Source organism: Pygocentrus nattereri, chromosome 3 (assembly GCF_015220715.1).
Source record: "Pygocentrus nattereri isolate fPygNat1 chromosome 3, fPygNat1.pri, whole genome shotgun sequence".
Taxonomy (NCBI): Eukaryota; Metazoa; Chordata; class Actinopteri; order Characiformes; family Serrasalmidae; genus Pygocentrus; species Pygocentrus nattereri.
Genome location: NC_051213.1, coordinates 33824716 through 33841837, shown reverse-complemented (window position 1 = coordinate 33841837; position 17122 = coordinate 33824716). Strand labels below are relative to the sequence as shown.

Below are 17122 nucleotides of genomic sequence, written 5' to 3'. Positions count from 1 at the left end.
GGATCTCCATCAGATGAGCGGAGGGAGGGAGGAAGCCCACCAGGGTAAAATCTGAATTCAGTGTTGGATAAGCCACACTTCAAAACAGCTCAACCGTTAGACACTTAGGTCTGAAGCCCCTTCCTGTGATGCTGCTCCTATAAATGACTACTCTAGCTGATGCTCAGCTATACTGTCCTGACTTTCTTAATGATTAATGGCAACAGGCAAAAGAAGATTTAAGGGTAATAAAAATGTTTTATTTTCTGATTCAGTTACATGATTTTTTTTTTTAAACACAGATCTTTAAGTGTCTGCTATTGACATAAACTCTACAAACCTTCGCTTTAAAATAATGTAACTGAGAAAGTGGATGCAATCCAGAAACTCAAACTCAAGGTTTAGTAAACAGGAGGTTATTTCACTAAATGCTTTGATCAAATCTGGCCAACCAGTGGAAGTAAAAAATAATAATCATCTACAAAATGTACACGGTATTATTTAGTTCAAGAATGATCAGACAAATTACCTTAGATGGCAGTTATAGCAAGAAGTCAGACCAAGATATGTAAAACCAGTCTGCAGAGCAAGAGACCCAATATCCATGAAATCTATTCAAAACTTGCTAAGAAAATGGCAGAGGAACAAAAAAAAAATAAAATCATAAAAAAAATACATAAAGCACATACATCTGTATGTGTGCTCACACAGTCAAACACATACAAAATAAAACAAGTGGGACCACATGGTTTTAACAAGAAACCCAATAAATAACTTGAAAAACAAACTGGCAATCATCATTTGAGAACATTATTGAGGGCGCGAGAACATCTGTACACTAAATTAGCAACTAAACAATGTAAATAAAGCATTTAAAATGAGCTTTGTCCCCATATCAACAATACATTTGAACAATTAAGGACATCATTTTTGGGGGGCACACCGAGTACATGTAAAACTATGTACTATATACACGCACAAATATTAGTACATGTATGATACAAAACTGTACATGTATCCCAGATGCTAAACTACAAAAAAGGATGAAGTCATTTGAGACTTTTGTATCAAAATAAAAGAGACAAAACGAAAAACTGCTTTCATGAAAAAAGGAAACGGACACACTCCTCTGTGTTTCTACACTGTGTTCTTCATAAAAACTGAAGTCTCCCTCCCGTCCTTCAGGATATTAACTGCAGAAAAAGAGAAACGCCAACTTTGTGAGAGACATGATCACAAAACTCAGAAGACCGCATTTCTAAAAAATAAGATTAGCTCCATCTTTCACTGCTGTGAGCTCTCTGGAGTGTTAGGCTACAGAAAATGGGCGTCGTGATACACCTCAATATTTATTTATTTTCAAAATGGGGATGGCTACACTGTACACGCTGTGAATCGAGTACAGTTCCATTTTATGCTGGGCTAAAACGAGCATTTGTGCCTGAACAGCCAAAAACACACACACTGTTTATGGTCACTTTTCTGCGCTTTAAAGAATTCAGTTTACAAGCTGTGTCTAATACAGGCCCTTGCTTTTCAGTTTACACCGCTGTGTTCACGCTTTGCATTGCGCTAGGTGATGTAAGGCTTGGATGCAGCTACTCGGCCATGGAAACCCAGTCCATGAAGCTCTCTAAGCTGTTCTTGAGCTGATCTGAAGGCCACATGGAGTTTGGAGGTTTGAAGTGATTGACTCTGCAGAAAGTCTGTGCACTATGCGCCTCAGCATCTGCTGACCCTGCTCTGTCATTTTACGTGGCTGAGTTGCTGTCGTTCCCAATCACTTCCACTTTGTTATAACACCACTGACAGTTGACTGTGGAATAATTAGTAGTGAGGAAATTTCACGACTGGACTTGCTGCACAGGTGGTGTCCGATCACGGTACTACGCTGGAATTCACTGAGCGGAGCTCCTGAGAGCGACTCATTCTTTCACTAATGTTTGTAGAAGCAGTCTGCAGGCCTTGGTTTTACACACCTGTGGCCATGGAAGTGACTGGAACACCTGAATTCAGTGATTTGGACGGGTGACTGAATACTTTTGGAAATATAAGTATATATATATATATATATATATATATATATATATATATATATATATATATATATATATATATAAATATAATGGAAGTATTCTTTATATTTGTAACTATTTTCAATTTTGTAAGTTGTGCTTTAATATTTTCTTTTCTTCTTACTTTTGTTCATATTCTTTAACTTTTGTAGTTTGCATTGGATTCAGAACCAGTTATTAAACAGCTAAAAACCAAAAGGGAATAACAACATTTTCCATAGAATGTGATCAAAAACACAATGAAAATCTCTCGTAACTGTTCCATACTAAAAATCCAAGCGTCTAACATTTACTGGATGTTAATTGGATGAACATTACATCATACACTTTGTTGACACTATCAGAAAACGTCATTAACCATTCATTAATTTTGTTAATCGGTTACCAACTGGAGTTACAGTTTCTTTGATTTTTTTTTTTTATAATTACTTTTTCAATCTCTATTTAGAACTGCTACCCGATTCACTACGCTACTGTTGTAGTAAGAAGTAGTAAGAAACTGTCCTAGTTGAACAAAGGATAGGCGAATGGCATAATCATTTCAAGGCATTTTAAAAAAGATCCAACAACTGAAACCTCCAACTTCAGGTGTCCATAAAGTACTTACGCTCTTCACCGTCTCCTTGATAAAATCTTTTCTGTCTGTCAGGTCATAGTCAGGATATAAGTCATAAACCTTAAAAAAAATAAATAAATACAGTAAATTAATGCATCATATACATATATTTAATGAAATCCCTATATATACAAATTAAGAACTTACTTGTTGGCAAATCTGCTTCATTGTCACTTCCTCCAGGTTTGCATCTTTCAGGAGATCTTTGATAGCTCCTTTTACTTGTTCATTTGTTGGGGGCTTTTTAATCATCTTGATTAGTGGCTCATCATCATCTGAGCTGTCAATCTGGACTGGATTGAAGGGAAACACACGATGCAATAAATAAATACTCTATTTTGTTTCAAAAATCGCCAGAAAAATCATTCTTTGCTACTTCCCCAGTTTGCTATGATGTAAATATTTAGCAGTGAGATGTAGTAAAAACAAGCTACCACAAAAAAAGAGCCCAAATTAATAACAGTAAGTAACCATGTAAACCAATTGTGTGATAATCAGAGTCAATATTCATCACTTTTCTGTTTATTGGAATCAGCATATAAACTTGCTGGCTTGACAATAAAGGCAGATTGTTATTTATGCACAAAGCGGATGGAACCGTAATCAACAAAACACATTTCTGTAGTCTGGCCCAGTGTCCTGCCCACAGCTGTACTGCATTGCTTGAAATGTGAATGATGCATCAAGTATGAACAGCCAGCACGTCTGCCTCTTTGTCCTGCCCTGCATGGAGTCCCTGTTTCTCTCCCACAGCAAAAGGAAAAGGTAAAAGCATGTCACAGTCGAACAACATAGTTGGCAAAAAGCTCAACGCACTCGATCATATAATTTTACTCACTCTAGCCAGACAAACGAGCCCTGTCCAAAATATCAAGCGAGTTTTTTGAGGAGGAGGTTTATGTCGGAACAAACATTGTGACTTGACACATTTCTGTATTTCCGCTCAGAATGTGTGAAAAGAACGGAGCTTCACTGGGCTCACTGTGTAGACATGCCTCCAGAAAGTGGTAACTTATATGTAACATCGTAACATATTGTTTTACACTGAAGTCAAATATAATTTCTGGTCTTTTTCATTTCTATTTTTGCTCATTAAAAGTACAGAGAGTTCGATCTCCCTACCTCCAACGATTCCACTGCTCTGTGTAGCATAAACAGGCTGTTCAGTCTAATTAGAGCTGGGCGATATGGCCAAAAATGTTATCACGATGAACAAAATTCATATCGGTTGATATCGATACACATCGCAATGAATGTCAAATTATTATTTCTTTTAAGTCTGAAGGCTGATTTTTGCTCCTGGGTGATTAATCGCTGTTTTAAACTATCCTTCATGGTTGGAACATGACAAACACCAAACAGTGGAACATTTCACAGATCTGTCATGGGACAGTGAGAATAAGTGTCTGGTGAGCTGTTTTTACCAGCTGGAAAAGCATGGCTGCTGTAATAGTCATAATTTAATGAAGAAAACAGATTATTTTTAGCTGTCTGGTGAAGAGGCTCAGCTATCCTGTTACAAACGCTAAACAAGTGGCCACTAACAGTGCTAAACTGTTCAGTTTCTCAACAACGTCAACTTAGTACAAACAGCAAACATTAGCTGCCTCAGTATGTCAGTGATGGATCACACCGCCTTACTGGCATCAGTCCTGCCGCAACCATGTCAGAGCATATCACAGTGTTCAGACACCAGCTAGCAGACGACTGGGTTTCTCTATAGTAGTTTGAGGGCTGAACTGAAATATAAGTAACACCAGACAGACTCCTCCTTTTAGGTATGTTTAAACTGAAAGCGGAGCTTTTGTGTCGTGTTTGATCTACAGTATCATTAATTCAGAGTGTAGTGTGAGTGACACAGTGCCGCTTAAAGTTAGATGGCTGCTATAAACAGCTAGTCTGGGAAGACGGCGCTCTCCCACTCTCCAATGCCTCACAGCGTCCTCAGTTTACTCTCATTTAAATCAGGGCTGTAACTGCATGAACCACTTCTTTCTTTCAACAAATACTGAAATATCACATTTTGACGGCGCTGTAGTTGTGAGGAGCAGACGAGATTTAACGCTGTTAAAGCTGGTTAGGATGTATGGAAAGATGTGAGGTCACTGTAGGTCAGCGCAGCTACTCCACGTATCTCATCACTCACTCTCGGTCACAGGAGAACAGATCACTGGCCACTCCACTCAAACAGGGAATGTAGAACTCCACGTTTCAGACATTGCTAAAGTATATTTGGCGACCCTTTTTTACTGGTCGCCGCCCTCCCTCTCTAATCATGTCGAAAAAAGCAGAGTAGTGTCGCTTTCCTTGCGGTACAAAATGCGATCAGGGCTTTTGCTGAATGTGGAAGTGTGAGAATGGTGTGTTCAAAAAGTTATCATGATTATTATCATTAGACTTCAGGCTGGGTGATAAAATGATAATCATGCAGCGCATTTTCAAGAGCCTATCACAATCTATCTTATAAACTCAACTTCCATCTACTGCTAATTACCTCAAATAAATACATTTTTGGTTGAACAACATTGAATTAACATTCATTTTCCCTCCCTGTTGTTGCTTTTTACAAAGTATCAATTGTTAATGCATGACTGCTCAAATATTTACTGTTATACATTGAGTTTTATGTATTTAGTTAGTATAGACTGCATACAGTTTTTAGTCTGTATCTAGGTTCTCACTTGTATCCAGATATTGAAAAGGTAAGCTCTGCTCCTGATCTGAGCCCTCTGTGTGAGTCACTGACCGAACATATCAGTCAACCCCTAGCTTTTAACGAATGGTTCTGGCCTGCTTAGAATCCATATTTAAATCATATAGACAATATTTAGTCTCACATTAAACACAAACCAGCTTGACACTGACTCTTCTTTCTGTAAAAGGCTGTCTGCACGTTTACCCACAAGACTTCGACTGCTGGGATAGGCTCCAGCAACCCCCCCCTATCTAAAGCTATCCTACACTAAGCTACTTTGTCCTTTCAATAACTGAAAATTTAATGACAGATGACTTGTTAAGACCATTGAAAGCTTAACGTTTTGCCATTGAGGGCTTGGTCCATTTGTTTGTGCAAGGGAGTGTACATGAACTACATGGCAATAGCAAGAAAGTAAATAATGAAGCTAAATCAATGCCTTAATCAAGCTAGCGATATACTTGATGTGCTACTTTTTGAACAGAAATATAATACCATTTTAAAGTGCCAAATTCTGAAAACCATCTTTCAAGTACATACTGAAACAGAGTACCTATAGGAGCAAAGGGGTTGCAATTACCCAATTTTGTTCATTTTCAAATATTCTCTCAAATGGTATCTCAAATATCACAAAAATAAGGACACCACTGGTTTGAATGTGTCTGATGAGAACTGACCATGTCAGTGCTGGAAAGTCAGAGTCTTAATGCAAACAGTCTTAAAAACTGAATATCTTTTTGGTCAACTCTTGTCAGTGAGTGAGATGATGACAGAACTTTAGATTTTATCCGATTCTATAAGTTTTTAAGCTGCTCAAAAAACTGATTTATACCTGAGCATGTGGTCAGCTTTCCTCAGCTGTATTAGTCCTAAAGCCCAGTGCAATTGATGTATGAGGATGAGTTTACATCACTGGTCATCTGGTAAACGAGACTATGCTCAAACTGTATAATCTTAATGTATGTAATATGAAAAACAGCATAATGAAGTTTGGGTGATCTACTTACCTTTGCTTTTGCTGACAGTATTTTTCTTCTTGTTGCTACTGCTGTCAGCTTTCTTGGTTTTAGGAACAGGCTTGGCTGGTGCATTCTTCTGCGCAGCTGGTTTCTTTTTAGTCTTGGAATATAAGAAATAAAATTTTCACTCTAAAAGTCTTACCAGAATGAAGTTCTTATTATTTTATTTCATTATAGGCATAAAAACACTAACCTTTTTGGGAGCAGTGTCTTCAGCAGAGTCTGATGCAGACTGATCAGAGGCATCTTCAGCCTTCTTTGCTGCCTTCTTGGGAGTGGATTTCTTTTTACTACTGGTCTTCTTTGACTTTGACTTGGATGTCTGATTCAATGTAAATTAAAAATTAGTAACAATATTTTACCTAAGCTACATAAAAACACTTACACCATTATTACTTTAGAAGCTTCAGTGCAACAATGCATCCATTACACTTGGCAGAAGCAAGCAAGCAAGCAAGTAAATAAATAAATAAATAAATAAACAAACTTCTTTAATAATGGATTAGACATCCAATTGACCCAATGCCAGCACCAATCCTGTCAGGTAAAGATTCTCATCTCATGTTCCTGTCCATTTTAAGATAGACAGATAGAACTTTAAGTGTTTCAGTAGCAAGACATATAATTGCACACAAACTTACAAATACTATGCAGAAAATTTTTTAATGAAAATAAATCTAGACATAAGCACAAGAGAAATAAATTAAGTATACTTTCATAGTGACGTGGCATACGACAGACTTGTTGTATTTACATGATAGCAGACACTCAGTGGTATGAGGTAAACTAAAAGCACAACTGTCTCTGAGCTGCATCAATAATACAGCGTAAAGTGCATAGTGAAAGTGTCATTACAGTAGTAGTTAAGATATATTGCAAAGTGTGGATTAATTGGAGAGGAGATCCAGTGATGTGGTTCAGCGCAGTTCAGACAGCAGATCAGTACCATCTCTGCAGTAAGAAGACTCGTAGAGTCGTATATCAGTGGATAAGGAAGATGTCACATGACACTAACAGCGCAGCTGTAACAGTCGGTCACTGGATGTGCTTCTCTGTTTATCCAGTGTAGCATGCAGAAGGTGTGAGGTGTTTTGTCCAAGATGGCTAACAGCTTGTTGAGCATCTTCTGTTCCGCTACAACCTCCAAAGAGGCCAGCTTGACTCCTATAACTTTTGTTAATGCTGCTGCCCAAGCACACAACAGCACAGAATAGAGGACTCGCTACAACAGACTGGTAGAATGTCCAAAAGAGCTCAGTGCTCACACCAAAAGACTTCAGCCTCCTCAGGAAGAAGAGACGGCTTTGGCCTCTCTTGTACACCGCGAGAGTTACAGCTCCAGTCCAGCTTGCTGTCCCAATTGCACAGCCAGATATCTGTAGGTCCCAACCACCTCCACATCAACGCCATCAACGGTGACTGGTAACAACCCACTCTTTCACAAAGTTTGTGCTTCAAGTCCAAGCAAAAAACACATTGCCACATTCTTGGATGATTTCTCTCAAACCAGACACACAGTCCTACAGTCATGATGGAACACTGGGACTATTTGACCAGCAAAATCAGCAGAAGTCATCACAAATTCTCAAGGCAAAACACAAATAGGCACACCTGCTGAAATGGCAACTCTAGCTGAAATGCGAACCCAGTTACTGGAAAAGTGAGGTAGAATGGACAGGAGAAAAAGTGGTGGCTATTAAGGAGGACATGTAACCACGTAATAGAAAAGAAATGTGACTAATTTCCTGTCTGGTGAGCTTATCAAAATTTACAAAAACATGTATGTAATTCATAAAATTATAAAAAACTTTAAATGACTCTTTATGAATTATATACGGTGTTCAGAGAAGAAATATAAATGCCACACTACAACTAATATCGTTTTTAGAGAAACAAAAATGTGATTTTTCTTTACAAATTGCATAACAAGTCAGCTGTGTTTCTTTCTTTCTAAGCACTTCCTTGTAATTCCCACATTCCACGCTCTAGAAACAGGGCACACAACGTTGCCTTAACTAACAAGATCAGAATCAACAAATTGAGCACAGAATCCATTAAGGCAAGTGACTAAACTTGCTCTTAAGTACTAAACTAACACATGCAAAACCAAAAAACCAATACTGTTTATCAGAAGTAACTAATGCCCACATGCCATTTTACATTGCTCTTCTACCAAAACTGCGAACAGCAGATTGCGAGTGTGTTCGTTAACACATAAGAACTGAGCTGACTTCAGTTCTCTTAGATAAGTACTAACACCACCACCATCCTTAAAACACTTTGTTTTTCAGTTCGTTCAACAAATTATACAACTTAGTAGCAGATTGATCTTACAGTTCTACACAGATTTCCACAAGATTTCTGGGAAAGCCTGTATGCAATTACGTAGAATTTCTTCTCAGACATGCAGAATCATGCATTCAAGTAAGTATGACAGGAAACTATTTGGCATGTCCCTGCATTTTTACTCACCTCTTCATCCTCACTTTCTTCTAGACTGTCCTCAGAAGCTTCGCTCTTCTCCATTTCCTCTTCCACTTCTGAGTTACTTTCATCTCCTTCATGTTTCTGACTGTCTGATGTTTCTGCGTCTTTGTTTTTACTTTCACCCTCATCTTCATCATCATCCTCGTCATCATCACTACTTGAATCAGTAACAATTGCTCTGGATTTTCCACTCTCTGGTTGCTTCTGCTTGCTCTTGGATGCAGTTTTCTCTCGTTTTGCATCCTTCGTAGTTTTCTTCTTCCTTTTCTTTTTCAAGATTACTGGCTGTGCGGATGCAAATGACAAAAAGGTGCAAATGACAAATCTTCTCAGAATCTTCAGAGTATATTAGTCTCTTGCGATATTTCTTTAAAGAAGGGGTAAAACTGTGTAACTCACCTTTCCTGAATTTGTGGGATTTACCAGAAACTGCATGATCCTATCAACCAGAACAGCTTGATTTCCACTCCTCTCAAGATCAAGAATTTGACAAATGGTCTTAAGTTGGACTTTGGGGAGCCTGCAAGACAGTTATTTATTAATAAATTGAGGGACACAATCCTACACTTGAATTCTAATGTGCGTCAAAAATATTATTTTATTTTATATGACCCGCTACCATTCATTTTCTCCCAAAATGTGTAGATGTATGGACACGTTAACAAAGCACACAGACAAAATGCACTACCTGCTCATTTTTTCCCTCTTTTTGTTGTAAGGGTCACTGTGAATCTCAAATGGAAAGCCGTTAAATAACCGAAGGTGTTTCCGCAGCGAAGAAACCTGTTAAAATTTTTTAAAATGACAAACAGTATAATTTAAGACACCATAATATTACTAATGTGACTGTGTCATGTTTAAGCACTGTTGACTCAATTCATGTACACATTCATCCAAATAAATATGCTTACAGCTCCTGGGCGATCATAAAGAATCTTGTGAAGAGGTTTCAGCTGTGGGGCTTTGAGTCTTCCAATGGCATGATTGACACGGGCAATGTCTCCAAGTTTGTCTCCTTTACCTATACTCTCAATTTTTGGCTTTTCTTTTGGTTTAGACACCTGCATATCGAGTCTTTGGACTGTTTTCTTCTCTCGTTTTCCTTCAATGATTTCTCCTTGGTCTGTAAACAGAAGAGAAAAAAGGAGCATTTAAAAAAACATTCATAAACTAATTTTTTCAATAGTTATTCTAACACCAAAAGTAATGAGTAAATTACATCAAATGTTAAAGCATTACATACACATTCTGCTCTTGAATTTCTGTTTCCAGGACTCATCTTGCTCCTCTTTATTTGATCCATCATGGACCTCTTCTTTTGTTTGCTCTTCTTGTGACTCCATATCAACTTCTAAGGAGTCCGTCTTTTGTGGGGTTTACAGGTTACACTTCAGGGCTTCTTCAGTGGGCTGCAAAAGAGAATCTAATAAGGATTCTTTCAAAGCAAATAATTTTTGCAAACATCTGTCGGTTTCACATGTATGACTACACCTCATATTCAAAAGTTTGCAGACACCTTGTTTGATTAGTGGATTCAGCTACTTTATGCTGCACCCACTGCAAACACAGATGCTTAATTACTCACACAGTTGATCTAAAGTCCTAAGAAAGGCACTGTTAAAAGAACGGATCGCTCTGGGGCAGCCATACACAAGTCTAAGATCACCAATGGTAAGCGCCAGCTAGAGGGGTCTAAAGCCCTCCAGCACTGGGCTGTGGAGCAGTGGAACTCTATTCTCTGGAGTGAATATCCAATCCAGCTCCATCCAATAATTTTAGGCTGAGATATCCATTTCACTCACACAGATATAGGTAGTAAAGATAATAAACTGTTACTGGAGTGATACCTTCAAGAGCACATCTCAGTACCTTTAGTCAGTGAACATAATAAAAGCACTTTAATGCATCAAAATGATATTTTATACATTGTGTTAAAACATGGGTTTATGAAAAGGTTAAAATATGTAATTTCACACTGGGAAAAACCTATTTACAGCACACAAATGGACCTTAAAACCACTGCAGTACCTTTGAGGGAACATTTACATGGCTCATTCATCAAAGCACAATGTACCTGCACAGTACCTTTATTTCTAACAGTGCAAATCTGGGCAATACAACAATATTTATCATTATTGTGATTAAACTACATCTCAATAAGTCAGAATCTGCCCTTTTTTTTTTTAGCAAATTGTGGATATTCGTCATTTAACACTTCCCAAAGGCAAGTTTGATTAAAAAGAGAGCATCATTATCCTGTTTAACTGAACTTGGGGCAGAACAGTGTGAGAAGTGCTGAATGAGTAATTTAATTAATATTTTTATACTGTTTTTATTACGTGAGCTTACTTTGTCTGTTCTAGCTAAATATCAGATGAAATAGATATCGTGACACATAGTCTTCATACAACAAAACAAAACAAAAAACTATCATATTATTACATTTTGCCATATTGCCCAGCTCTAGTCCCAACATCAGGTGTAAAGCCTTCCCAGAAGGTGAGCAGCTCTGTTACTGCGGGAAAACGAGAACAAGCCCCCAATAAACGCCCTTGATTGCAGGAAAAACATTGGACGAGCAGATGTCGACAAACATTTGGACATGTTGTGTGTTGTCCATAAGACAAGAAGGTAACAATAGTTTGGCTAACAAGCTACAGACCACTCAGTCGTGTCTCGTCTACGTGTTATTAGGAGTAAACTACTCAGTCCAGCAGGTCCACAGCACTGCCCGATCTGAGCTCGCAGGTTTAAGAAAGCCAGAACACCTGAGCAGTGTTGCCATTTGACTGTATAACACCCGACAGTCTCCTTCACAGAGAGGTTAATGCGAGTTGCGCGGCAAGTTAGACCCAACTTTCGTGGCTAGTTAGCTAAGTTTATTACAAGAATAGCCAAAAGGAGCAACTACAGCTGGTCTTCGAAACAAATTTCAACACGTGTGCGACCGGTACGAGGAATTACCACAGCCTCTGCTCTTCAGTAAACTGCGGTCTGCCTTTTAAACCGTGTGGTGGACGGTTGTTTGTAGCTAGCGTTAGCCTCCTGCCTGCCTCCCGAGTTCAAACGAATTTGGCGCGAGTGGCGGACAGACGAGCTCGGTGTCTGGTGATGAAAACGCAGTCCGCTTTAACGAGCGAAAAACGGCATTCAGCAGTACCTAACAGCGGCTTGACTCGGGGGTTTTCAGACCCAATCGTTAAATCTAAATATTTACCGCCACACTACGAACTCAGGCTTCAGTTCGACGCTTTAATAGCACTAACAGCTAGCGCAGCTAACTCGGCTAAGCAGCTAGCTAGCGAGATGTCCCGCCCACAGAGCGGCCAAAACAAACGCGGCTTTCCACGGCAGGGCGGGAGAAACACGAAGCAGCGAGCCGGTGCAGCGAGCCGCTGCGGGAGCGATGCCCGCACACCCCAGTCAGCACGCAGAGTGAGGTCTGCTGTAAACACAGCGGTACTTACAGGCTGCAGGCTGTCCGCTCTCTGTGTGACCAGACTCGGACAAACTCCGCAACATGGCGTTTGAAAAGTGTGGGCGTGCGGTCACGTGACCCGCACAGCCCTCTCACGCGCAGACAGGATGGAGAAGCGCCAGAATGAAGCGGAGAGCTGCTGGAGGAGAGTCGCTAGAGGAGAGTCGCTGGAGGAGAGTCGCTGGAGAAAAGCCGCTGGAGGAGAGCCGCTAGAGGAGAGTCGCTGGAGAAGAGCCGCTGGAGGAGAGTCGCTAGAGGAGAGTCGCTGGAGGAGAGCTGCTGGAGGAGAGTCGCTGGAGAAAAGCCGCTGGAGGAGAGTCGCTGGAGGAGAGTCGCTGGAGGAGAGTCGCTGGAGGAGAGTCGCTAGAGGAGAGTCGCTGGAGGAGAGCTGCTGGAGGAGAGTCGCTGGAGAAAAGCCGCTGGAGGAGAGTCGCTGGAGGAGAGCTGCTGGAGGACAGCCGCTGGAGGAGAGGCGTGGGAGAAGAGTAGGAGAGCTGCTGGAGGACAGCCACTGGAGAAGAGTCGCTGGAGGAGAGCCGCTAAAGGAGAGTCGCTGGAGAAAAGCCGCTGGAGGAGAGTCGCTAGAGGAGAGTCGCTAGAGGAGAGTCGCTGGAGGAGAGTCGCTGGAGGAGAGCTGCTGGAGGAGAGCTGCTGGAGGAGAGCTGCTGGAGGAGAGTCGCTGGAGGAGAGTCGCTGGAGAAGAGCCGCTGGAGGAGAGTCGCTGGAGGAGAGTCGCTAGAGGAGAGTTGCTGGAGAAAAGCCGCTGGAGGAGAGCCGCTGGAGGAGAGTAGCTAGAGGAGAGCCGCTGGAGGAGAGCCGCTGGAGAAAAGCCGCTGGAAGAGAGCCGCTAAAGGAGAGTCGCTGGAGAAAAGCCGCTGGAGGAGAGTCGCTAGAGGAGAGCTGCTGGAGGAGAGTCACTGGAGAAGAGCCGCTGGAGGAGAGCCGCTGGAGGAGAGCCGCTGGAGGAGAGCCGCTGGAGGACAGCCGCTGGAGGAGAGTAGGAGAGTCGCTAGAGGACAGTCGCTGGAGGACAGTCGCTGGAGGACAGTCGCTGGAGGAGAGCCGCTGGAGGACAGTCGCTGGAGGAAAGTCGCTGGAGAAGAGCCGCTGGAGGAGAGTCGCTGGAGGAGAGTCGCTGGAGGAGAGTCGCTAGAGGAGAGTCGCTAGAGGAGAGTCGCTGGAGGAGAGTCGCTGGAGGAGAGCCGCTAAAGGAGAGCCGCTAAAGGAGAGCCGCTGGAGAAAAGCCGCTGGAGGAGAGTCGCTGGAGGAGAGCCGCTGGAGGAGAGCCGCTGGAGGAGAGCCGCTGGAGAAAAGCCGCTGGAGGAGAGTCGCTGGAGAAGAGTCGCTGGAGGAGAGTCGCTAGAGGAGAGTCGCTGGAGGAGAGCCGCTGGAGAAAAGCTGCTGGAGGAGAGCCGCTAAAGGAGAGTCGCTGGAGGAGAGTCGCTGGAGGAGAGCCGCTGAAGGAGAGCCGCTGGAGGACAGTCGCTGGAGGACAGTCGCTGGAGGAGAGCCGCTGGAGGATAGCCGCTGGAGGACAGCCGCTGGAGGACAGCCGCTGGAGGAGAGTAGGAGAGTCGCTAGAGGAGAGCCGCTGGAGGACAGTCGCTGGAGGAGAGCCGCTGGAGGACAGCCGCTGGAGGAGAGTAGGAGAGTCGCTAGAGGAGAGCCGCTGGAGGAGAGTCGCTGGAGAAGAGCCGCTGGAGGAGAGTTGCTGGAGAAGAGCCGCTGGAGAAGAGCCGCTGGAGGAGAGTCGCTGGAGAAGAGCCGCTGGAGGAGAGTCGCTGGAGGAGAGTAGCTAGAGGAGAGCCGCTGGAGGAGAGCCGCTGGAGGACAGCCGCTGGAGGAGAGTAGGAGAGTCGCTAGAGGAGAGCCGCTGGAGGACAGTCGCTGGAGGAGAGCCGCTGGAGGAAAGTCGCTGGAGAAGAGCGGCTGGAGGAAAGTCGCTGGAGAAGAGCCGCTGGAGAAGAGCCGCTGGAGGAGAGCCGCTGGAGGAGAGCCGCTGGAGGACAGTCGCTAGAGGAGAGCTGCTGGAGGAGAGTCGCTGGAGAAGAGCCGCTGGAGGAGAGTAGGAGAGTCGCTGGAGGAGAGCCGCTGGAGGAGAGCCGCTGGAGGAGAGTCGCTGGAGGAGAGCCGCTGGAGGAGTGTCGCTGGAGGAGTGTCGCTGGAGGAGAGTCGCTGGAGGACAGTCGCTGGAGGACAGTCGCTGGAGGAGAGCCGCTGGAGGAAAGCCGCTGGAGGAGAGTCGCTGGAGGAGAGCCGCTGGAGGAGAGCCGCTGGAGGAGAGCCGCTGGAGGAGAGCCGCTGGAGGACAGTCGCTGGAGGAGAGCAGCTGGAGAAGAGCCGCTGGAGGAGAGTAGGAGTGTCGCTGGAGGAAAATCGCTGGAGGAGAGCTGCTGGAGAAGAGTCGCGGGAGAAGAGCTGCTGTGGAGGACAGCCGCTGGAGGAGAGGCGTGGGAGAAGAGTAGGAGAGTCGCTGAAGGAGAGCTGCTGGAGGACAGCCACTGGAGAAGAGTTGCAGGAGAAGAGCTGCTGGAGGACAGCCACTGGAGAAGAGTTGCAGGAGAAGAGCTGCTGTGAAGGACAGCCGCTGGAGGAGAGGCGTGGGAGAAGAGCAGGAGAGCCGCTGGAGGACAGTCGCTGGAGGGGAGCCGCTGGAGGACAGTCGCTGGAGGAGAGTCGCGGGAGAAGAGCAGGAGAGCCGCTGGAGAAGAGCAGGAGAGTCACTGGAGGAGAGTCGCTGGAGGAGAGCTGCGGGAGGAGAGTCGCTGGAGAAGAGCCGCTGGAGGAGAGTAGGAAAGCCGCTGGAGGAGAGCTGCTGGAGGAGAGCAGGAGAGTCGCTGGAGAAGAGCCGCTGGAAGAGAGTCGTTGGAGAAGAGCAGGAGAGTTGCTGGAGGAGAGTCGCTGGTGGAGAGTCACAGGAAAAGAGCAGGAGAGCCGCTGGAGGAGAGCTGCTGGAGGAGAGTCGCTGGAGGAGAGTCGCTGGAGGAGAGCCGCTGGAGGAGAGTCGCTGGAGGAGAGTCGCTGGAGGAGAGTCGCTGGAGGAGAGCCGCTGGAGGAGTGTCGCTGGAGGAGAGCCGCTGGAGGAGAGCCGCTGGAGGAGTGTCGCTGGAGGAGAGTCGCTGGAGGACAGTCGCTGGAGGAAAGCCGCTGGAGGACAGTCGCTGGAGGACAGTCGCTGGAGGAAAGCCGCTGGAGGAAAGCCGCTGGAGGAGAGTCGCTGGAGGAGAGCCGCTGGAGGAGAGTAGGAGAGTCGCTGGAGGAGAGCCGCTGGAGGAGAGCCGCTGGAGGAGAGCCGCTGGAGGACAGTCGCTGGAGGAGAGCCGCTGGAGGAGAGCAGCTGGAGAAGAGCCGCTGGAGGAGAGTAGGAGTGTCGCTCGAGGAAAGCCGCTGGAGGAGAGTCACTGGAGAAGAGCCGCTGGAGGACAGTCGTTGGAGGAGAGCCGCTGGAGGAGAGTCATGGGAGAAGAGCAGGAGAGTCGCTGGAGGAGAGCCGCTGGAGGACAGTCGCTGGAAGAGAGCCGCTAGAGGAGAGCCGCTGGAGGTGAGTTGCTAGAGGACAGTCGCTGGAGGAGAGTAGGAGAGCCGCTGCGGGAGGAGAGTCGCTGGAGAAGAGCCGCTGGAGGAGAGTAGGAAAGCCGCTGGAGGAAAGCCGCTGGAGGAAAGCCGCTGGAGGAGAGCTGCTGGAGGAGAGCTGCTGGAGGAGAGCAGGAGAGTCGCTGGAGAAGAGCCGCTGGAAGGGAGTCGTTGGAGAAGAGCAGGAGAGTTGCTGGAGGAGAGTTGCTGGAGGAGAGTCGCTGGTGGAGAGTCACAGAAAGAGCAGGAGAGCCGCTGGAGGAGAGCTGCTGGAGGAGAGTCCTGGGAGAAGAGCAGGAAAATCGCTGGAGGAGAGCCGCTGGAGAAGAGCTCTTGGAGTAGAGCCTGACTGCGGGGCTCACCTCCATAGAGTCGCTGGAGGAGAGCTGCTGGAGAAGAGTCGCGGGAGAAGAGCTGCTGTGGAGGACAGCCGCTGGAGGAGAGGCGTGGGAGAAGAGTAGGAGAGTCGCTGGAGGAGAGCTGCTGGAGGAGAGCCGCTGGAGGACAGCCGCTGGAGGAGAGTAGGAGAGTCGCTAGAGGAGAGCCGCTGGAGGACAGTCGCTGGAGGAGAGCCGCTGGAGGAAAGTCGCTGGAGAAGAGCCGCTGGAGGAAAGTCGCTGGAGAAGAGCCGCTGGAGGAGAGCCGCTGGAGGACAGTCGCTAGAGGAGAGCTGCTGGAGGAGAGTCGCTGGAGAAGAGTAGGAGAGCCGCTGGAGGAGAGCCGCTGGAGGAGAGCCGCTGGAGGAGAGCCGCTGGAGGAGAGCCGCTGGAGGACAGTCGCTGGAGGAAAGCCGCTGGAGGAGAGCCGCTGGAGGAAAGCCGCTGGAGGAGAGTCGCTGGAGGAGAGCCGCTGGAGGAGAGTAGGAGAGCCGCTGGAGGAGAGCCGCTGGAGGAGAGCCGCTGGAGGACAGTCGCTGGAGGAGAGCCGCTGGAGGAGAGCAGCTGGAGAAGAGCCGCTGGAGGAGAGTAGGAGTGTCGCTGGAGGAAAGCCGCTGTAGGAGAGTCGCTGGAGAAGAGCCGCTGGAGGACAGTCGTTGGAGGAGAGCCGCTGGAGGAGAGTCATGGGAGAAGAGCAGGAGAGTTGCTGGAGGAGAGCCGCTGGAGGACAGTCGCTGGAAGAGAGCCGCTAGAGGAGAGCCGCTGGAGGTGAGTTGCTAGAGGACAGTCGCTGGAGGAGAGTAGGAGAGCCGCTGCGGGAGGA

At 45.7% G+C, this 17122-nt stretch overlaps 1 protein-coding gene across 2 annotated transcripts; it reads right to left on the bottom strand.

Annotated features, from left to right (window-relative positions):
- Positions 1–217: 217 nt before the first annotated feature.
- On the bottom strand, positions 218–12484 carry dek (DEK proto-oncogene). 2 transcript variants are annotated; one of them, XM_017714388.2, is made up of 11 exons: positions 12339–12484; positions 10115–10280; positions 9783–9994; positions 9560–9654; positions 9271–9391; positions 8857–9156; positions 6578–6706; positions 6373–6484; positions 2818–2963; positions 2662–2730; positions 218–1172 (listed from the first exon to the last, which is right to left on the bottom strand). In XM_017714388.2, the coding sequence occupies exons 2-11, from the start codon at positions 10212–10214 to the stop codon at positions 1161–1163; spliced, it is 1296 nt and encodes a 431-aa protein (XP_017569877.1). In that variant the 5' UTR covers positions 10215–10280; positions 12339–12484; the 3' UTR covers positions 218–1160. The 2 variants fall into 2 exon arrangements, with proteins under 2 accessions (XP_017569877.1, XP_017569878.1); XM_017714389.2 differs by lacking the exon at positions 12339–12484 and adding an exon at positions 11314–11537.
- Positions 12485–17122: the final 4638 nt, after the last annotated feature.

What these genes read in the sequence shown, in the direction of transcription:
- dek (XM_017714388.2), bottom strand. Translation starts at nt 10,214, where the DNA reads ATGGAGTCACAAGAAGAGCAAACAAAAGAAGAGGTCCATGATGGATCA. An exon ending in AAGACACTGCTCCCAAAAAG is followed by an intron (nt 6,485 to 6,577) that starts GTTAGTGTTTTT and finishes TTATATTCCAAG; the next exon opens with ACTAAAAAGAAACCAGCTGC. An exon ending in TGAAGCAGATTTGCCAACAA is followed by an intron (nt 2,731 to 2,817) that starts GTAAGTTCTTAA and finishes ATTTTTTTTAAG; the next exon opens with GTTTATGACTTATATCCTGA.